The following is a 23,580-nucleotide window of genomic DNA, read 5'->3' on the forward strand; positions in this document are numbered from 1 at the left end:
TCAGTTAGCAAAACCATGGCGCTTTATTAACCTGACTATACAAACAGGCCGAAAATGTTGTGGGCTGAAAAATTTGAAATGGTTTGGAAAATTGATGCTAGCCACAGCTTAGTCAACAAGAGTTAAGAGCTGACATGTATACTATATTCATACTCAACATTACCAACCATTGTTGGAAGGTAAAGAGTTTATTTTATGAACACTGATAATTTGGATTAATGTCATTTATTTGGTCCTGATTCACAAAGGTTAACTTACACTTTTGTTTAAGTTAACTGCTGTTTGGTATTCATAAACTACATGCAGAATTTTACGACTGCACTCCCTGTGCTTTGGAGTTCTCCACACATAGACCCTCTGCAATCGGGGTTGAGAACTCTGCATACACAAGCATAGGAAATGCAGACAGGTAAAACTTTGCACTTAGTCTGTGAATACTAAAAAATGGTAAACTTACACGTACGGGATGTATGATGTAACAACGCGTGTTATTACAACGCGTGCTGTAACATCGCAGTCGTTACAACGACTGCATGTTACCACGCTATGCCTTTACAACGCAAGTCTTTACATCGACTTGCGCTAGGTGGCGTGCTAACATTAAAAAAGTGTAATTTACTATTCCAACTCCAGTCCACTTAGCAGTAGGGAAGGTGTTGGGATAGTAAACTACACCATTTTTAATGTTAGCACTCCATCTAGCGCAAGTCGATGTAAAGACTTGCGTTGTAATGGCATAGCGTTGTTGCATGCGGTCGTTGTAACGACCGCGTTGTAACAGCATTGCGGTGTAATAACCGCGTTGTTAAGATGTTTCCCACGCATACGTTTACCTTTGGGTCAGTATTGACATTTGGCGTCATCATTTCAGACAGGGAGCAGGACAGTCTGTCGGAGACCCCTTTGAACTCAGGGCTTTGAGTTGCCTACTGAAATACAGTGAGAACAGACCAGTTATTGATAACAATCCATTCTAACATATACAACATTCGTTTTGCGAGAGCACGGTAGGGTTAACAATTGCTCTTTTGGGGTTTTAACCACGATACTCTCAGTCATTTAAGGTATTCTTAGAATGTAAACACATTTTCACAATGCATCTGTTTTGGGTGGATGTGACTGGCTTTGACAAAGTTTCTTTTCTGATTCTCTCATTTTGTTTTTTATTTTTACATTCAAAAAGGCTTCAATGTTCTCTCCTTTCACGGAGGCAGTCACAAAGCCTCAATTTTATCAACACAAGGGATAAATTAAACTTTAATTAAATAACATTACATTTATATACAGCAGTGGTTTCTCTCGGTCGCTTGACTCAAAGTACACACACATCGACTAATAAATAAATAACACTAATAAAACAAATCATACTTCGGTGACATGCAAATCATCTTACAAACAGTTAGAACTCCTTTTTTTGGGTCTGCTTCAAGGCTTTGTTGACAACGGTCACCGTGTCGTTTCTAAACTTCATCTTTGCGTTTGTCTGGCACGAACTCAGTCCTTTTTTCACGTTCACTCAATCAGTAGTTGATAAAAGCACACAATGATCTTGAACTGTGGTTGTAGTTTTCTTGCAGGTTTGCCTTTCGGCCTCTGCTCTTCAGATATCTCTGGCAAATGAATGTTAATATTTATCTGCAATCTGATGAGCTTTGATTGGGAGGTAAAGAGTGAAACGGCCTCGTGACGATTTGAACAACTCAGCTAACCGTGCCTTTACGGTAACCTGCAATACTATCGATGAAGCGCACCTGAATTTACAGTATTCGCACAGCCTCACTGTACATTGGCAGGAAAATACGAGAATACCATGCGCTGAATGCAGTGGTATAACACAGATGATGGGGGCCCCTAAGACTCCCGTATCTTACAGACATTCAGAGGCTTTAGGCTGAATGGGCCCCCTTGCGCCACAGGGGCCTGTTTTACTCCCCCGGCCCAGTGGGAATCCTGCGGTACACCGCATACTGAGCAGCAGTTTTGCTTCTATCTAACAGCACAAGTTTATCTTTGCACAACAGCACACCAAACAATCAGCAGGAATAACGGTCACCTTTTTAACCGCTACTTGGTTAATTGTAGTTGAAAACCATTTCACGGTCGAGCCTAATCACATTAATCTCTTCCACGGTTTTAATCCCAATTCAGTCCAAGCCGCGCCTGCCATTTCCTGCGCGTGCAGGCCAGCCTTTCGGTTTTGTCGGAGTCGGCCGGGAAAAGCATGAGGAGCCAAGCTCAACAGCACAGCAAACATGTACCTGACAATGCTATGCTAGGCCTGCCTATTAAATATTGACTGCCTCATTTACATGTCAATGAGCCGAGCAGCAGGTGGATGGAATTTCCACTGCTGCCGTCTCAAAGCTGCCGTCATGGAAAGAAGCGGAGGACAATACGGACACATGACGCAGTCGCAACCTCTTGAAGAAGGTGACCCCAGGACTATCATTCATTAGTCTGGAAACTTCATCTGGAGAAAACGCCGGCTTTCCTCTCACTCTTATTTCTCTGTAAACACATCTGTCCATAAATAAGTTAAAGTCTTCTTGACATTCATGATTTCAAACAGAAACGGTAGTAGAAGAGAATGTAGGTGGGGAGAGGGGCCTTGGAAGTGATGAGACACAGCACAGAGTACAAGATGGCGGAGTACTTTTGTTTGAGTGTGTGAGTGTACGTGCGTGAGTGTCTGCTTGTGGAGTCTGAAAAGCGTCTGTTTTTTTGTTGTTCCCTCGACGCCGGCATCAGCCATCAGAGACGGGAGGGGTGACCCAGCCATATTTCTCGTGGGTCTTCACCAGGCTTTTAAACGTGGCCTCTGCTTCCTTGCGGCTGAATGACTTTTTCGACTTGGCAGCTTTCCGGCAGATACGACCCTGCAACAAACAGAACAAAAAAACACAATATCAGTCACTGAATTCAACAAAATGGTTGGATTTTAAAATACGAAAAATGTAACGCAGATTTACAAAACATCAGTGGGTAGAGAGGATCAAGCTTGCAACAACTGAGGCTTTTTGCACAAATAAGCAAAAATGCAGCACGGCTGGCTTTCAGTTTTGTAGATATTTCTTTTTTGCCACTGCTATGGAACCATTTCAAAGAAATGATAGTAGAATTGTATAGTTCACGGAGCAAGCGGGGTCAGTTTTCAAAAGAGGGGTTGAAAAGCCCCTAATAAATACATATATTTTTTAAATGGGATCCACTGGTACATTTTAAAGCATATTTCCCAAAATATATTGGCTTTAGAGTTTCAGGGCCTTATTTACAAAGAATTAATTCAGCACGGTGCCGCAAGTCATTTGGCTCTGCTATGCTAATTCCGAAGAAACTAAAGCTACGACGACATGACGGAGCTCTCCACTGCCCTGGCGCACGATTAGCTGCCAAAGCAGGCACCCTTGCACCATGGTGCTAGGGTGCCTGCATCACGGGGATGATTGTTTATGTGCAGGAAGGCGTACCTTCCTGCACATAAACAATCTAAAATGGCGTTTTGAACTTCTATGTGTGCTGCATTAGCACACATATGAGGTTGTCAAACACCATTTTTTAAATGATTGTTTATGTGCAGGAAGGGACACCTTCCTGCACATAAATAATCACAATAGGTGATTTCCTTGTTCTATGTGTGCTTCATGCAGCACGCATAGAAAGAGGAAAAAAACAAGGAGACATTAATACATTTCTCCTCGTTGCGCCTCCCTACGCCTCCCCTGGGGAGACGTAGGATTCAGACGCATTTCCAAGTTTACAATTTCTTGTAAATCTGGAAATGTGTCAGGTTCCATGGGTGTTGCGTGGGAACACCCACAGCAACACCCATGGAATGGCCCTTTCACGCAAAGTGCTGCGTGTGAAGGGGCCGTATTTGCAAGGACAGGAAAAACCATGTAGGGTTGCTTTCGTGTCCTTGTAAATATGGAGCAGTAAAACTCGCCGCCGATGCATCACAAAAAGTGACGCACTGGCGTTGCAAGGAGCTTTTGAATAAGACCCTCAATTTTTAGAGGCAAATGTTAAATGATGCTTCTGAAATAATTGTTGACTCCAAGATCTATCACTTCTATGTAGAACCCTTCATTACCCTGCATCGTAAAAGGCATTATGGTCCGGTTGTAAAATGTTATGTGCAATAGAACTGTTGGATTCCCTGCAAATAAATGTTTGTGCTACAGTACAAAATTATCAGACACCTGTGACCGAGTAGAGAATCTTCTATCATTTGAAATAATACAGATTTTAGACACTGTGCTGGAGATGTGATAACCGTCGCAGTCAGCATATCAGTGAATCTCAAATCAGAAATCGTGTGCATCAAAATTCATTAGCACCTTAAATACTGGTATCACATGACAGTTGAATAGCAGTACATAGCTGGGTGTTGGTAAATATGCCAGTAATCTATTAGGCTGGCTTAGACCAGTGCTTAGTTTTAGCCGGTGGGTTCCGGTGCTCAGCACCAGCACTTAATCACCAACAGCAGCGCTATTCATGAGCACCAGTTAAGTACACCTTCCCATTCATTTATGGTGGACAGGAGGAGATTAATTGACTTGTCCAGAATCACAGGATGTTGAGCCAATGCTGGGACTCGAATTTGGTTCCCCAGCTCCGAGGTCGGCAGCTCTGGCCGTTACACCACATCCTCTCCCCTCTTTTATGGTTGGTATTTGGTTCTGTTTTAGGTGGTGCTAACAGGAGAAATGGGCTGGTGCAAGCTGCTTCCTGACAAAAGCCCGGCACTTAATTTTAATACGCTAGAATGCTAGTTATTTTTTATTTGTGCCCACACAACTTGATAATGACTGGTTTCTGGCTAGTATGACAGGGGTCGCACTAGTAACCTTACAGCTGGGCTGCTGCTTTCAGGTGGGACAAGGCGCAGAGATGGTCTGCAGCTCCTGAAAGGTTTGTGCCTCTCTACCTAACATGACAGAGATTTAGGGAATCCCCATGCAGGCATGGTGGCCACATCAGGCCTCCACTGTAAATCTTAAATTAAACTGCCCTCACATTTTAAAGACGTTTGCATTCTTGATGTTAGCTTTATCCTTAAACTGGTTTTAGACTTTGATGTTGCACCTTCATAGTTCCGTTTTCGACAATTGAAGGAATTTATAGTTCAAGGAATAGAAGACAGACTCAAGAGTACATGAGGCAACTTCATTACAAAACCCAGCTAAAACTGTTTTCAAACGGTGGTTACATGCGCAACAACACATTTTGAAAACCTGTGGGCAATTTAAACGCTGTATGCGAGAAATGCTTGGTAGACTTTTGGGAGCCGAGGTGCTCCTTCCATCAAAGCTGCACATTTGATTCTGTACGAAGCCAACCAACCTCAGTTAATCTCGTTAAACACTACTGATTAACATGTGCATGGATAAACCGCTGCAGGTCAGGGGTCAATGAGATGCTAATATGCTTAAGAATATACCCAGCAGGGTGAAAGGAATGGCAAAGGGGCTTACAGAATACAGAAATCATTAAATGATTTACATAAAGTGGTTTTCCAAAGTATATTTCCGAAATTGCTTAACGTGAAAAGTATAAACAATGCAACTGAAGCACGCGGATGGAGATTATTCAACACCGTGCTAGTGAATGTATGTATGTTACACGTATAAATCATGTTTAAAAAATATGGAGTCAACAACAAAGAGTAATTGAAATAAAGAGTTACTAAAATAAAGTTGCCTTAAATACTTAATATCGCCCATATTAAAAATAAATCAATTTACATGTTTAATACTGTTTTTAGAAGCAGTGGGTCGCTCAAAGTTGCTCATGGGGCAGAAGGGGTGATTCTTGTCAAATTATCACGATAGGCATTGACAATGCACTAAGTAACATTTGTTGGAGGACCATTATAAAGACGCAGTGACGCTGCACCATCATTTTCCTGCTGTTCCATTACCCAAATGGATTCATTACAGTTTTCCCTGTTGCCAAACTAACATAATTAAACTTCTCTTTCCTTCTAAATCAGAAGTATTATGAACCATGTGGGTCTTATAGAATAGAGACATTCTACTGATATTCCCTGAACATGGATAAGCAATTTGACTGCTATCCATGTGTATTGATTTTGGCTTCATTGTTACTGTTTTAGGTCGATCCTACTAGGCAGCACAAGCTGCTTGGTTGCAAAGACCTACTGTGAGCTTAGAGTGGTCTTACAACCTGCCCATTGCTTACCACTGGTTGGCTCTGTCACTCTTACTTGCTTGCATATTCAGTGGGTTGCCTTCTCTTGCGTGTTCTCCCGATTCTGGAGCACGCCCTCTTTACAATCTTTGTGATTGGCTGACCTGCATCCTTCTGCTGCTAATATTTAAGGAACTACGTTTTTTCTTTTTCATTCATCACTCAATAAGAGTGCATGTGTGTGCTAGCTCTATCCCTCTCATACTGCTTCAGCCTCAAATACGTCCCTTCATGCTGTATTGCTCCCACCCTTCAAGTTTTTCTATAAAATGTTAACAACAGGGATATTTTTGTTGGACTAGGGCTTACAAGCAGACTTTGAGGGTTCTTTTTGTTTTATCTCATGCATTCCACATATTGCATTAAAACCAAGCTTTGGCAAACAAAAACTGTCATGGAGTAGGGTGGAGGTCCATCTGCTGCACTCACTTAGCAGGGCGTTTGAGGCAGAGGGTGTACTTAGCATGACACTTCTCTTGGAGGCCCATAAATCTGCCCCCTGGGCTAGTTTTGAGGTGCAAAGGGTTATATACTAAAAAAGTAAATTAAGGTTTGGGAAGTGTTCCTATTTTTTTTCTGACATTTCCTTATTCTTTTTTAAATTCTGTCCGGAATTTACTAAATAAAAAAGATTTTAAAATGAAACCACACCATTTATAAAAATGGAAAACATGTGAGGTGTTTCCTTTACCTCCAGTATTTTGAAATGCCTTTTCTTTTACTTTTTTAAAACAATGTTTTACAGACAAATATTGCCAAAACAAACAGCTTGGCACTTCCATTATAATCGCAAAACCTATTGGCTTTGATAGTGCTTGTTTTACCTGGATATATAATTGAGCCAATACAAGCTGCATGCCTCAGAACAGTAGGGATTATTTACAACACATTTGGATGCCGAATCTTGACATGAGATTATGGAAACCACCCGAAAAAACTATCAATGAACAAATGCCTGGACGATAGGTATTACATTTTGATTATATTTCAAGCCTAATGAAAAGGGAAAGTGGAGGGGTAAATATAAACCTGCAGTACTCATATCTTAGTAGACAAACACAGCCCGGATAAATGTCCAGAAGCTCAAGGTGCACTACTATAGTGCCACTTGATCCAGAGTGTACAGTTAAGTAATCACAATCATTATTTAACAAATTACGACAAACTTAATCAATGAATCGTTGTCTTTCAACATGAGTACTCAATACATTTCCAAATCAAAACAAATGAGGAAGATATCTGAACTCTGCTTTTAATCAGTCCATAGCAGAATTTCTTCAAAAGCAACACATTGATGCTGAACTCAGCATAATAAATCAGGTAACAATTGCATTTTCTTTTTCCAATTTATTTCGGGCGGAAATCAGCCCTTCGTCAGGGGAATGTACAACATCAATATTATAGTAAGTATCAACAAAATATAAAAGCATGCTTTTTTCATGTTTTTTCTTCATGGTTCTTTTTAGTCCTATATAACAGTGTTACTATTGGACCCCTGCTAGTTCTTTCCTATGAGCGACATAACATTTAAGCATGATTAATGCAGCTTTAGTTTGTTCTTTTGTTGATACTTACAGTTAATATTAATGTTGTAGATCCCCCTGAGGAAGGACTGATTCCCGCCCGAAACGCATTGGGAAAAGAAAATGCAATTGTTACCTGATTCATTATGCTGAGTTAAGCATCAACGTGTTGCTTTTGAAAAAATTCTGCTATGGACTGATTAAAAGCAGATTTCATATATCTTCCTTGTTTGTTTTTGATTTGGAAATGTATTAAGTACTCATGTTGAAAGACAACGATTCATTGATTACTTGATCAAGTTTATCATAATTGGTTAAATAATGATTGTGATTACTTAACTGTACAATTTAGATCAAGTGACACTATAGTAGTGCACCTTGAGCTCCTGGACATTCATCCGGGATGTTTTTGTCTACTTTTGTATTCAGGAGGCTGACAGAGCCCCCTACAGGGAGCACACTTTAATATTAGAGTTTTTGAAGAAAAGATTATTATTGTGTTTAACCAGAACAATTTCGAGTGCACTCGTGCCGTATTTTCTTCATTTGTACTCATATCTTAGGCTTTTCGTAGTACTGGTTCCAAAGTCCATATAATAAAAAGTAAACAAATCAGCTCTATACAGAAATGACAAGTTCCATTGAAAGAGGACTGCGATTTTAAAACTTTGTGGAAGTGCAAATGCATTAAAGATTTTCCAAAGTGATTCTTTCCTTTGAAAGAAAACATATGAAGTATGAGTTTTCTTGCCAGGGCAGCTACTCGCCCCACTTTATTTCAGGTCATGTAACTCAGACTGAGTGTACCTAAATCGATTTATATTGTGAATGAGACTACACTCTCCCTATACACCCTTTTAATTATTTTCTTGTACAAGCTGCTCTGACATCACAGCATGTTTGTAAAAGAAATATAAAAATCACTTCCATTCACCCACAACTATACACTAAACTTTAAATTATAAAAGTACACAGTGCAAGCCAGACCTCTCTAGCATATCCCGAAGTAGAGATCTGTAAAATAAGGTGTCTCAAGTTCAGCGAGGTAAGGCCTCTTCCTGTGATGGTCACGGAGTTCATGAAGTAAAATACATTGTATTTGTCAATTACAATACAAAAACCTTTCCTACTGCATTCGTCACATGGTTACACCCGGCAAAGCCCATTCCAACTGTATTTGACACGTCTGCATTAACAATGTATATATCAGTTGTGAGCAAAGAAACTGCTTCACAACTGCTCTCCGATCAAAAGCCCGTAAAGGAGATTAACAAAGAGAAGGAGGAAAAGTTGCTTTCTAATTTTTTTGATGATTACAAGAGGTAAGCACAGCTAATGCCATCTTTGGTGAGATTTTATAATTGCTACCTCTCCCACAGCACTTCCTCAGCCTCTTCTAAAGCAGCTGTTTGAGACACGCCTGTCTGGGTGCCCTTGCTTTAGCTGAGATGTTGGAAAAATCAGCCAGCAAAGTAGAACAATGTAGAATAACTGAGTATATGCTTTTTCTAATTTTCTTGGCTGATTGGGTGTTCCACTCAGCAGCATCAAAGGGAGTGGCCTAGACGTACGTTTCTCAACAAGCTGCTTCAGAAGAGGCCGAGGAAGTTCTCTGAGGGAATGAAGCAATGTTTTTCAACCTATCTTTCCAGTAAGAGGCAGCAACTGCTCCCACAACCCTCCCCGTTTTGAGTGGTGTTTGCCCTGCAGGGAATATAGCACACCTGATAGACAGTGGGAGCTGGCAGAACAGAATGCTCCCTTTGTGGGTCTCTAAAGGCAGCTGTATCCTGCATTCCGATTCGCTGGCCACCTCCCAATGTTCTATCCAAGGGACTAATAAAGAAAACAACAGCACCCATACATACAATGCCTAATTACTGTAACTCTCTCACTGCATGAATGTGACCCCACGTGTTCTGGTTATTTGTTAAATAGCATTTTTAAAACCACTGCACGTGAAGCAAGTATTGCCAAAGTCAAAAGGTGAAGGTTAAGCTATTGGTTTTTGCTATTGCTTGTTTGTAAAACATAGTGGAAAATAGAAATAGATTATTCAAACAGCCTCCCTGTGTCTCGCATGTTTGCACAACAACTGTCCTTTTGGAATCGTTGGTCTTCGTGAGAAAAAACAGCTCCAAGATGGCCACTACTGCATCATGACACGCGGGAAAGCATGGCCAAACATTTTGAAAAGTATTTGCTGAAAGCCGAGGCAGAATGGCCTTCAGTCCATGTGCATGCTTGGTAACATTATAATGCATGTGTATAGGTCGTAAAGTACTGGCAGCTCTTAGCTTTTGTAGGGAAGCGTAATTTACTGTTCCAAGAAGCCTGACGACCATTTTCAACGGTAAATTAATGACAAAAAAGCATAAGCAAAGGAGTTCAAAAATTAGGGAGTGGGCAGCCCAGTAGTTGTATGGTAAAAGAAAAAAAAAACGTGGGAAGGGTGGCTAAGTAATGGCTGGACTGGTGGGGACAAATAGCAATGAAAGATTGGAGAGGGGTGGCAGAATAACAGCAGGTGTGGGAACAAAAAGAAATAGAAGAGCGGGGAATGGTGGGTGAGAAAAGGGGAAATTGGGTGAGGCAACATGCATAGCGGAAAGTGTCAGAAACATAAAACAAAATAAGCACATAAGGGGAGAGAGAGAGAGGGGGGAAACATGCTAACTCCCATGACATACTGATAGAAAAAGGTAAAAAGTATTTACCTGATTATAAGGAGTGGAATCATACCACTCATCCAAGCAAATCACTATAAACCCCAAGCCCCATTTGGAATATTGTAATTACGTACAAAAGGTTCTTAGACAAGACACATAAAGCTATCTCTAGGGAGGACCCACAAACAGCATGGCATAGACCAGATCTGCAGTTGCACGGAATTCAGCTAGGTAAAATCCCTTCTTGTGATTGAGGGCAGTGACACTATTACTCACTCAAGGCTTTGCCTTTTGTGAGTCATGGCCACTCGCTACGCAACAGTAGTAGCAAATAGTGTATCAATCTCTGTGCGAGGCAGAGGGATACACAGATAGCTATAGCTGTATATACCCACCCCACCCCCAAACACACACAATCCCCCCCACACACACACAGTTGACATGGTTTAGAAACAAAACCAAAAAGCTACAAATAGTTAGGACCATTGTGTAAACTATAGGCCTGATTTAGATCTCGGCGGACGGGCTACTCCGTCACAGCGGTGACGGATATCTGGTCCACTGAAATCTAAATCCCATAGGATATTATGGGATTTCGATTTAGGCAGACGGGATGGCCATCACTGTTGTGACGGAGTAACCCATCTCCCGAAATCTAAATCAGGCCCTCTATTTCAACCCAACACACTTTCTTGACTTCACACATGATGTCAAAGATGACATCACAAATTACATCCTTAATTTCCTCACTGGTGCTTGTAAGCGAAAACATAAGCCTGTTGAGTAAAACTGAATGAAATCCTCACACTTATGAGTACTAAATGCTGAAGAGACTTACATGTGCTTCGATACACAGCATGATCTAGTGTTTGTATGAACACCTTCAGAAGACTGAAATTTATAAATTGTTTCCATCAGTTGGTTGCAACGAGACTGCTAGAGAACCTTTCTGACAACCACATTTTACCCCCACTGACTAAGCAATTCTGCAAAACATGGCCCCCAATTCACAAACAATCTGACCATTCTAAGGTTCTGCATGGTTGCAACTTTATATGTATTGCCCTGCATAAAAGAGCCATGGCGTGATGTGCAAATAAAACTGTAAAAAGTACACTGAAGGAAAAAGCATTTTGGCTATAGTTTCTACCACAAGACTTGAGAATTGTAATTGCATATGGCCAAATGCAAAATTCAAACAAGTAATTTTTCCCTGCACTTATGTAGCATAGATGTTCAATACAATGACAGGGGGGGAGCAAGTTAGTTCTTTAAGAGTTAATAATTGAATAATATACATTAGTTTTTTTTTTACATTTGTCCAGATAAAATTCCTAATAATGCCAATATTTAACTGGAAATACTTAACTGTCAGAGAACACATGAGCAAAGAAATGAGTTACTTAATGGTAACTCCAGTTCTCCAGTGTTGATATCTTTCAGATAATCCACTCTTTGAATCAGTTTATGTTGTCAATAACCAATGTTAAAATTGAAATAGGCCCACTAGGAGTGTGTGTTTATAACCACATCCGTGTCCATTGAAACAAGCCAAAATGCGGCCAGTGCAGTGGAAATGATGAGCAGCCTACCCGCTTAAAGGGCATGGTAGCTCAGATTTCTACTGCATGTCTTGTGTGAGGGAGTCCCTTGACATAGGCTTTACTCTTTGCTACCTAAAATTAATCATTCTGTATTTTTGGACATCTACTTGAACTTCCATGGATTAAAGCAAGCATTGAGTGGACCACCCAAGAAGAAGGGATCGAATTGGGTCATTTTTCCATAAATAAATAGAAGTGACAATACGGGACTATGTTTGTGTTTAGACAAGCCATTAAAGATGACACAAGATTAAAAGAAAACATATAGAGGCCAAGTGAAACTGATCTTGTTCACCCTGAGAATGAGCATTAATAGAGATGGCACATCAGGATTGAGTTAGCCATGCATCATTGGCAAGCCAACTTTCTGAGAGACGTTGGCTCCACTAAAAGTACTGAGTGGTCATATTCTAAGAGTTTATACATTCCTGGTTTAAGGAACAATTGGGGCTCATGCAAGAACCGCCTGTATACATCACCAAATGCCATCAGATCAAATTTAAAGGAGAGCAGGTTCAGAGGCTCCTGGGCATATTCGTAAAGTGAAGCAGGCCTGGCAGAAAAACTGCCTGGAATTAGGAAACATAGAAGCTGCACTATGGCTCTTCGCAGATATACTTTTCGAGACGTGACTCAAGGGATATATGGTGAGTGGAGGACACATATGCCAGTGAGGAAGTATTTATTAGGACTTGGGAGAAAAGCCCTTCAGTTTCTGTCAAAACGAAACATTTCCTAATAATGGAGGGTATAGAATACGTCTTTGGTAACAAGAAAGCGTGTTAGGGCAAATGCAGCAGACAGGAAAAGTCAAGTACTGTGGCATTCCTGAGCTGAGGAGGGCTGACGCTTCCAGCACATATAGGCTTTGAGCTAAGAAGGTTATCGGTACCAAAGGAGGGGATGGGTCCTAATATGATTTATTGGCAAGGTATGGATGCCTATAGATGGAAAATATGTGATAGAAAGTCATTACTCTTTGCCTTTAGTGTGTTACCACCCCACTTTTAAGATACCTTGATGTGAATTGGAATTTGTTTCATAATTTTTGTCATTGTGAATTTTATTTTATAAAATTACACTTACAGTAAAATTACACTTACAGTAAAAGTGTTTATATACATTGATAATAATAATAGTAATTATGATTATATTAAGTATACCAAGTAAAATGTATAAATGTTTGAACACATTTTTTCCCAGAGCTAGTAGTGAATGACCATACAGCATCATAAAGAAGACTGAAACAAGCACATCCTGTCCCTCTGATCCCCAGTATATAATTCATTTATGGTCAAATGTCCAACATAGAGTTACGCTGACAACCCGCAGGACTTCTCATCAAGGAATTCTTTATTAGAGGCAGCTGAAGTAAGGAATCACATTCCACTTAGACAATGCAAGAAATGTGAAAAGCAACACAGTTCCCCAAGTTTTTACCACAGAAAATGTTGGAGTGGTTGAAGATGGTTAAGTGTGGAATTACTTCGGTAGCCCCTGCTGAACCAAAAATAATCAGGAGAGGTAAGTCTACTTCCACATGGTTTAATGACACGGTTAGGTCTACAAAACAAAGTTACAGACAGCAGAGAGTTTGGAGAAGAGAACACAATAATACTGAAAGAGAGAAATACAAAGTGTGTATTGCCAAGTATAAGAAACTTAGTACAGAATCTAAATCTGCTTTCTTAGTTGAACAAATAAAATCCGCCAGTAATTCTGCCAAGACCCTCTTCCAAGTGGTCACAAATCTCTCTGCCCCAGCTTCTGGTAATGGGATAGAAGGCAGTCAGGCATTTTGTGATGCTGTTGGCAGAATATTTTTTAGCAGAAAGTGGAAGTAATCTTCAAAATTCATCTGCAGCAGGTCTATAGATCCGGCTAGGCAAAATCTCAGTAAGCCCTCTAAACAAACCCACTTTTCATGAGTTTGTCGCATTAACAGAGGAATAAGTGGCCAAAGAGATTTCCAAAGCTAAGTCTGGATTCCCGTCAGTTCCATGCCCTCCTAAGATTTTCATCTTATCCCAGAAGCTGTAGCTCCATACATGACTAACCTTTTACATTCAATGTTTAATTCAGAGATCTATTGTAATCAGTGGAAGATAGCCCCCGTGCTGCCACATCACAGTTTTTTGGTATTGATATTTGTTGCCCAGACAGTGGAGGGTGAATTGGGTGAACCCCATATATATTATGTGCAACTTCTAAACAAACATAACCTGAATAGGCAGGTTCTGGATAATTACCATCCTATCTCCAGGGTTCTGCTCCCAGCAAAGTTATGCGAGAAAGCCATGAATTCTCAACTATCATCTTTTCTAGAAGAGAATAACCTTCTTGATGACACCAATGTGTCTTTTGTAGTAGTTTTAGCACTGAGTCGGCCTTCAGGTGGTGACAGAAGAGATCAGGGCCTCAGTGGATCTGGTAAGCAATGCTGCCCTTATTCTGTTGGACCTATCTGCGGATTTTGACACAGTCAATCATGATCTATTGTTTGACTGTCTCCAGACCTTGGGGATTCGATCTATTGAGATCTTTCCTGACAAATCACATTCGATCAGTTGACTTTAAGGGCTTCACATCCAAGCCCTTCAGGCTGCCATGTGGGAAACCACAGGACTCTTCATTGAGCCCCACTCTCTCTTCAATCTAAATGTGACCCCTTTAGCAACCTTTATCAAGCCATTTGGGTTGGCATTGGTATCATATGCTGACCAGACCCAAATAATTGGGTCAAAACCTAATAAAGACCCAAATATGAATGAGCTCTTTAGAAGCTGCATGAGTGCAATGGTTGTTAAATGGACCACAACTGTTTAACATTGAATTCCACAAAGACAGAGGTCATTTTGTTTGTCAATAACCCAATTTTATAGTCTCCAGATTGGTGGTCAGAAGAACTTGGCATGTTGCCAAAGCCAATGCAGAAGGTAAAAAATCCTAGGATTCATAATCGACGAGCAGCTATCATATAAGGAACAAGTATAAACAAGGATGTCTTGGCTTCTTACTTCTCTCTCCACATCATCAGAAAAATGGTAGATTCTTTGTCCTCAGATATGCAGAAAACTGTTGTTATTGCTCTTGTGCTATCGAGGTTGGAGTACTGTAATGTGCTCTATGTAAATCTAGCAAAGAAACATCTAACAAAAAGTGAAAATTGTTCAGAATGCGGCAGCCCATTTTCTAAGACATCCAGATATGGTTCAGTTCCCAACACGGTCAGTAATCTTCACTGGTTGCCAATCACAAAACATTATCTTTAGGGCCTTTGCAGAGCTTACGACGCTCTTCAGGATTTGGGCCAGATTACCTCAAGAACAGGTTTAGGTGGTATTCCCCAAGTAGAACTCTCCGTTCTAGTTTTTATCGTGAGCTGACAGTTCCCTCTGACAGACTGGCAACCTGGTGAGGCAGGAGCCAGATCGATGTGTGGCTTTAAACTAGAACAGTCTACCCCTTGAACTGACAATGGGTAGTTCTCGTCTCAAATATAGGACGGGTCTAAAGTCTTGGCTTTTTACTGTAGATGTGACCAATTTTCCTTTGAAGCTGGTAGCTTGGTTGTCCTCTCTTGTTTTTAAACAGCGCCAAGACGCCTTCGAGCAATCATTTGCGCTTTAGAAATATTTAAATCAAATCAATAAAGATTTTCAGACTATTAGGCGAAAAGCTGAAGCAAGTGTCAGTGATGATGCTGGAATAAGGGAGTGCACGAGTAAAAGCTTAAACAGAAGAACATCATTAAAGTCAAACATGTATGCTAAAGAAAGTATATTCTGAGGAAAGATAAAATGCTACAAGGGAACATCCACACATGAGAAATTAATCAAGATCACAGAGCTTAGAGTTGACAAAAGGCTGCCAGAGTGTGCAACCATTAATTGTGATTCAAAGATCTTAGCAGTTCATAGTAGGGACATAGTGGCTGCAGAAGCCCATTATCATGCATCTTGTTATAGAAACTATATAAGGGTTAAAGCAAAGGAGGAAGATCATGCATCTAGCATTCAAACTGATGAGCACTACAAAAATATGAGAGATGAGGTATATGATGAACTATTTGAATACATTAGACGTGTGATTATTCCTAACAAAGAGGTAATGTGTGTGACGACTCTCACTGAAAGGCTTGAAACCCTCATGACATGCAGAGGAATATAGGGAATAGATTAATCAACCAAGAAACATATTAGAAGAAATTTATAATCGGAGTTCGGTGACAACATCCACATATTCCCAGACCACCAGGGAAAATTATTGTCCCAACCTGATAGTGTCATGCTACAGTTAATTGTAAGAGAAAACCAGTTTGAAAAGAAAATGATCAGTTGGAAAGGTTAAGGCAACAGGCATGAACAAGATCATTGAACAAACATCATCGAACATCAGAACAATGATTAAACCAAACTTGACATCAACACCATGGCCATATCATCCATCAGATGTTGATAAAGATTAGTTTACCGAGCCTGAATACCTTATACGGTCCCTATTAGGACTTCTGACTGGAGATCCAGAAAACACAAAGCTGTCCAAAAGGGTCACCTTACTTATACAACCATTGAGTCAGGACATTATATATGAAGTAACAAATGACCAGCAGAACCCCCCAAGCAGTTGTTACTCCCATAGGCCGTAAAAATGCTGACAGGCAATGTTGAAATCATTTGTACTCTAAAACAGACTTGGTCATGGGATTTCATTCTCTCAACTGGAAGAAAATTATACCACCTTATGTCTTCAGAAACATGCTGCTACCTTAAATGAGCAAATTGTTCTTCCAGCCAACGTTCAGCCTCATGTCATCACTAACTTAGCATGGGATAACACTCTTACTGGTAAGGGGACGAGTCAACGGTGTAGCTGTGCAGCCCAAGCTGTTTGTACCACAACCTTTTAAGGGGTGTATGAGGCAGTAAGAATAAGCTCTTATGACACTGATGTGTTTATTATGTGTTTGGGATTCCATGACAGAATCCTGGCTCAATAGTTTTTGAAATGGGGTAATAAAATACGCATGAAAGTCCTTGACATTGGGAAAATAGCTTCAACTCTTGGTGAAAATGTTTGTCCAGCTATGATAGGTCTCCATACGTTTACCGAATGTGACACAGCATGTGCATTTGCAGGAAAAGTAAAAGTAAGTGCATTCAAAATCCTGTCTGCCAACAGACAAACACGGGAAACATTATCGCAGCTCGGTGATGAATGGGATCTCTCTAAAGAACTAATGAACAAATTGCAGCAATTCTTGTGCTTGTTTTAGGCACCAACATCTTTGGTTCATCACGTGAATGACTTGAGATTTCACCTATTCTGCATAAAGAAAGGTGAGTTAGACAGTCAACTTCCACCTTGCAGGGACTGTCTGAAGAAACAAGCCGCTATAAAAAAGAGATGCCTTCTGAATGATCCGAAGACACCTAGCCCAATTTGGAGAGGGTGGATGTTGCAAAACCAGGAAGGAGCAGTGGACTGCATGGAGGGTCAGACAGCACCTCAGGCTGTGTTAGATCTATTAGCTCCCAACTGCATTAGGTACTGAAAACTGTTAACATGTGTCTGTGTCTAAATGACCTCAAGTGCACTGACATGTGCAGACTTCACACCTGTGAAAATCCAACAGACGCAGAGGATGATGACACCTATTCAGAACAAGATGATAACGAATGTGAATGATAAAATTGTGTTATGTTCACTCATGACATACATTGCCTATGTAAGATGTAATAATTATTATTTGAGACTGTAAGTGAAAAGTATGCATATAATCTATCAATATATGAGAAATACAATTACATTTTATTGTTATTATTTTAAGAACTATATTGTTATTATTACAATTACCAATCATACTTATTTTGAAATAATATTAAATGTAACCAATCTGGTGAATTACATTTATTTTCCCACATATTATGATGAATGTGTATGCTATTTATCAAAAATATGAAAAACATTATTTCTTTCCGGCTATGGTTGCTAGTCCAATAATATCAGACAAAAGACAAAGAGTGATGACTTGCTATCACATATATTCCATCTCTAGGCATCCATACCCTGCAACAAAAAAAATGTTAGAACCCATCCCATCCGAGTAGTACTGGCCAAAATTTAGGGTCCTGGCTCATGGCCTATTAGCGGAAACTCCTGGATAAAGTTCCATTGTTTGAATCTTGATAAATCCAGCACTTATAATGACATGTATATTTATGAAGTATATTTATGACTGTAGAGTTAATGAGATTATGAAGAGTCAACAAAAAAGGAAACAAGTTCAATCAAGGGCATTAAAATGAAAGACAGATCAGACCACAGAACCAGGAACCGAAAACAGCATGGATTAGTGGAGGAATCTTTAGGAGATACCCTAAAGTAACGGTTCCCTGATCAGTAACGATGTTTTATTCACGTGAACCAACAACAACATGCAATTCAGAAAGAAAGAAAAAAAAAGAGTAAAACCAAGAGTGTGCTTTGGAAATGGCATATACATTGAATAATCCACGTATTAAGTATTTAAAACACTCATCTGGCTTTTCAGAAAATGAGCTGGTGTTGTAAGCAGACATAATTAAAAATGCTTCAGAACTTAATCAGCCAGTTTAATTACTGGATACAGGTGCTGTGCATGGGCAAGCCTACTTAAGAGGCAGCTATTTCTCTCATAACTAGAGCCCTGAGGACCTTAATAAGACAACATATACGAATTCCAGCAGAGCTCTAAACAAAGTGGGAATTATTTTGCAAAATGTGTTCTCTTATTATAGGTACTTAGGTCAAAAGATTATTTCTGCAGGGCCCGGATATGAAAGCAACCATAGCAACAATTAATCCCATCTGCTAACAGAACACTTCTTTTTCTATTAGACGTTTTGTATTTCTTTTCAAAACGCAGTGCTTTCAGAGTGTTATTATACATACACACACGCATGCACCTTCCATTTTAGGAAGATTATGACTTTTAGCAACAATAAGGACTAATTCAAATTAAAGCACAAAATAATTCCATTTACTTGCAATGCGTTTTTTTAGCTTTGCTTACAGTGTTCTTTAGCACTATCTTGAATACCCCCAAGTGGATGAGAGGATCACGTTGGGAAAATTCCACAATGGTGTTGGCCTATGACTTACTTGGTTGTTCACTCTTCATGGACAAAAAGAACCAGTCCCTGCAACAACAGCCACCAAACAATCGCTGATCGAACGTTTAATGGGACAGATGTGAAAATAAGGTAGTAACTGGCTAGGTGATAGATCGAGGACATAGCAATGCAACGGAGTACAGTTCCTTCATTCTTTTTCCTGCAGCCTGTGTTGGTTTCCATTAAACTTCGATGAAAATGAAAGATGAGTACACAACACAGAACTCATGAAGGGTGGTAAGAAGAACATCCTCATGTGTTATATATATATTTGTGTAGAAATTGAACATTGGATGCCCCATGCTTATTTATAGCACTGCTTCCTTTATTACAACGGAGCCACAGCTTGAGTGTTCAGATAAGAGGTAAAAACGCCAATGGAGAGTATTTAATCCCCAAGAGCCTTTTCAAAAGTAGGATCAAGCTTTAATGTGAAAACACAAATTTTGCTATTTGTGAAAGCTTGTAAACCAGAGGTACAAAGCATTTTTCCAGTTGCAAACGGCCTGATTCGCAGAATGTTGCTAAAGAGAAACAATATTTTAAGTTAAAAAAGAACCGTATGTGAAATGGGATATTAAGATCTACTCGCCCATCAGGAAGGAACACCTTACAGTTTACCATCATTGAAAGCTCAGGTATTACACTATCCAGCTCACTCCATCACCAAACAGTTCAAATTCTTTATATTTGAGCCTTGCAACGACTAGGCTCAAACATTACTGTATCTTAGTAGTGGAGGGAAGCTGTGCCCATGCCTTGGGAGAATAGTAATGCATACTGGCCTCTTCGCTGAAGGCAACATATGAATCTCATGGAGCTCTAAGAAATAGACTCGTTGTTTCTTACCAAGTGGGGGTTGGAATGCTATGTGCTGGGCTGTTCTTGATTTTGGGTAGGCCTAAGAAAGAACATTACTACTACAAAATGAAATGGCTGTATGTTGGAATATCGATCATTAAAAATAATGTCCTATAAAATGTCATATCCAGAATATACTTTTCATCAATATCATGACAGTAAGTATGTATAGGTATGTATATATTTATTATTCATAAAACTACATCCACCTACCATGAACATATAGATGGAATGATGTATTGTCAAGTGATGTAGATGTTCATTTAAGAACTGTAAAACCTGCTAATTGTTACCACCACAATATTGTGGTAGAATATATCCTGGATACAATATTATTAGGACGATATTTAAACTCACTACTCTAGTAGTAAACCAAAAAAACAAAAACCGTTGCTTTATTACCAGCGAAACATTACCAACCACGGGGACTATCGTAATTCACTTTGTTCTTCAGCTTGGGATTCTCTGGAGTTTACAAGCCTCTGATGGACTGATCCCCAAAATGAGCACCAAATCAACAATTTGAAGAACTGGTCATTAGTACCTGATCATGTGCAGGCACCAGGAAGGAAACCGCTAATACAACATTTTTAAAGTTATATATTGGAATTTGAACAACAAAAATAATGTACTAGTACGTGATGCAAATAGCAAGTGTTAAGGGGCCCTAAGTACACAATTCCAAGTGTATTACCTACCAATAACGAAGTACCCAGGGGATAAACCTATAATACTCTCTGAATGTCTCTCAGAATCCTGTTAAACAAGTGGACTTACAATTTTTTTTTTATGTAAATAGGAAAAAAGTTCCCTCCCACCCAATGGTTGGCATGCCTCCTCAAAAGGGTTCCTCCTCGCATTGATAAGGTTGTATATCAATGCAAACTTCTATCCTGAGAAGCTGGAGAGAAATACGTTGTAGGTGTGTGTGTCAGTTTAAAGTTAAACAGAGGGGCTAGGGAAAGGGCATCAAAAATGGCCTATTGGTAGAGTAAACCGTATTTTATACGTCTCCCCAGTGAGTAGGATTAAAAATGTAGGGGAATGCTTCAACCTTCTGAAAAGGTCGGCATGTTTCACATAATTCTGCCCTAAAGAAAACTACACTCTGTGTAGTGTTCACTAAATAGTGAAAGGATAGAAGATCAAATAAGTAAGACTGAAATACAGAACAAGGGGATTCTATGTCAGGACCGGAGGCTTCGAATTATGCTTTTTCCTTTCTTCGCTCTTTATTTTACAAATTTCAGAGCAGCCCAGAAAAGCTCAACAAATGCATATATATACCCAAAACGAGGTAGAAAAGCATTAAACAGTAAAAAACACAGATTTTATGATGTCCCACAAACTACGACTCCCATCATTCCATCCAAATGGGGTCCAATATTAGTCCCGGACCTAGTGATAGAATCTGACGCCAGCTGGTCAGGTTGGGGCGCCCGCAGCGGGGATTTTTCCACAGGCGGCGCCTGGTCGTCAGAGGAACAAGCTTTGCACATCAACTGTTTGGAGTTGCTCGCGGGGTCCTTCGCAGTACGCTGTTGGACCAGGGACTCAGTGCACTCGTGCGTCCTGCTGCGGATGGACAATGTCTCGGCGGTTCGCTACGTGAACCACCTAGGCGGGCCTCGATCCCGAGCTCTGGCAAAGGAGTTTTGGGACTACTGCCTGGCTCACCACATCTCCGTGACGGCGGAGTACCTGCCGGGCCAACCAAGTGGCGGATTGGCACTCCAGACATTTGCGGGACTCCAGCCTGTGGAAGCTGGACGTCGGGGTGTTCCAATGATTGAACGACCTCGGGGGTCCTTTTTCAGTGTATCTTTTTCAGTGGATCTCTTTGCGTCCCGCTTGGATCATCAGCTTCATCGGTTCTTCAGCTGGAGGCGGGACCCTTTAGCGGAGGCCACGGACGCTTTCCTACAAGATTGGAGTCAGGAAAAAGAGTATGCGTTCCCTCCTTTTTCGATGGTGTTGCGGACAGCAGCCCAATTGCGCCGTCAGAGGGCGGAACTGCCGGTGGTCACGCCGGTTTGGAGGTCTCAAGTTTGGTTTCCAGTTCTTCTGGAACTTTCTTGGGATTTTCCAATCCTACTCCCCCGGTTTCATCACCTTCTTCTCAATCCGGACCAGGAGCTGCATCCCCTCATAACTCAGGGGTCTCTTCAACTCATGGCATGGCGACTTTCAGGCGACGCTGGTCGCTCCCAGGCCTTTCGAGATTGGCTGAGGACCTTATGTCCAAGGCCTGGGCCGTCAGTACCACGAAACGCTACCGTTCCGCCTGGACTAGGTGGGTACGAATGTGTCTTCGACGGGACTTGGATCCCACGGTCGCGGGTGTCGTTCCCATCTTGAATTTTCTGACCGAGTTAGCCTCGGAAGGGCTAGCCTATCGCACCATCAATGCGGCGCGGACGGCGATATCAGCCGCTCATTACACGGTGGAGGGTTCTCCGGTTGGTGAGCACTCTTTTGTCTGTAGACTTCAAAGGGCTATACGCCTTTCGTTGCCTCCGGAACCTCGCTACTCGGTCCTTTGGGACGTTAATGTCGTTTTAAATCTGTTTTTGTCCTGGCAACTTAATAAATACCTTTCTTTGAAAGAGTTGTCGGCTAAGCTGACCATGCTTTTGTGTTTAGTGTCTTGCCACAGGGTGTTGGATGTTCGAGCCCTGAACGTCTCAGCAAGGGTTTTCTCCCTGGATGGGGTCACGTTTACCATAGGTCGTCGCACAAAATCTGCGTCGAGGTCGATTTCTTATCCCGCTTTTGTTGACACTCCCAAGCTGTGTGTTGTTCAATGCCTCAGGGTGTATGAAGATATGACTTTGGAACTTCGTCCTCCGGGCGAATGTCAATTGCTCATTGCTTTACGAAAGCCACACAAGGCTGTTTCTTCACCCACCATTGATAGATGGGTGAGATGGATCATGCAGGAAGCAGGTATTGACACTAGCCAATTTGGAGCACACTCAGCTAGAGGAGCTATGGCATCCAAGGCGTTTGCTCTGGGAGCGCATTCGGAAGACTTGATGCGTGCGGCTGATTGGTCTTTAAGAGGTTTTATTTCAAACCGGTGGTGGATATTGCACATTTGGTGGTAAGTAAGCTTTGAACTAGCATAATCCGAAACCTCCGGTCCTGACATAGAATCGAAATTTGCCTAGCTTAGTAACGGTAAGTTTCAATTCTATTAAGGACACGGAGGCGAGGATTATCCCACCAAAATTTCCTGCGGAAGATTTTTTTCCAGTCCATACTGCAGTAAGTAATTGGTTATTCATCTCTCTTATTGTGTTGAACTCCATGTACGGGATGCAATATTATGTGCTTTCAGCGTATGGTTTTCGGACGCTTACGCCTTTGTTTTTTCCGATAGGGAATGATGGTCAGAAACAGGACCAGTGAGATGGGAGTGTGACTCGCACGAAGGAAGAGGACTCAAGATGGAGGACCTATCTACGTGCTATGGACACTGTTGAAGGACTAATATTGGACCCCATTTGGATGGAATGATGGGAGTCGTAGTTTGTGGGACATCATAAAATCTGTG

The 23,580-nt window shown here is 40.9% G+C and overlaps 1 protein-coding gene across 1 annotated transcript in view; it reads right to left on the bottom strand.

Annotated features, from left to right (window-relative positions):
• Positions 1–1,134: 1,134 nt before the first annotated feature.
• Positions 1,135–23,580, bottom strand: part of UBE2QL1 (ubiquitin conjugating enzyme E2 QL1) — a 128,474-nt gene continuing 106,028 nt past the window's right edge. Inside the window, exon 2 of the mRNA XM_078687634.1 lies at positions 1,135–2,876. Within this exon, the coding sequence (XP_078543760.1) occupies positions 2,745–2,876 (132 nt within the window). The 3' untranslated portion in view covers positions 1,135–2,744. The remainder of the gene's footprint in view (positions 2,877–23,580) is intronic.

The sequence above is a fragment of the Lissotriton helveticus genome, chromosome 4_1, assembly GCF_964261635.1.
Source record: "Lissotriton helveticus chromosome 4_1, aLisHel1.1, whole genome shotgun sequence".
NCBI lineage: Eukaryota > Metazoa > Chordata > Amphibia > Caudata > Salamandridae > Lissotriton > Lissotriton helveticus.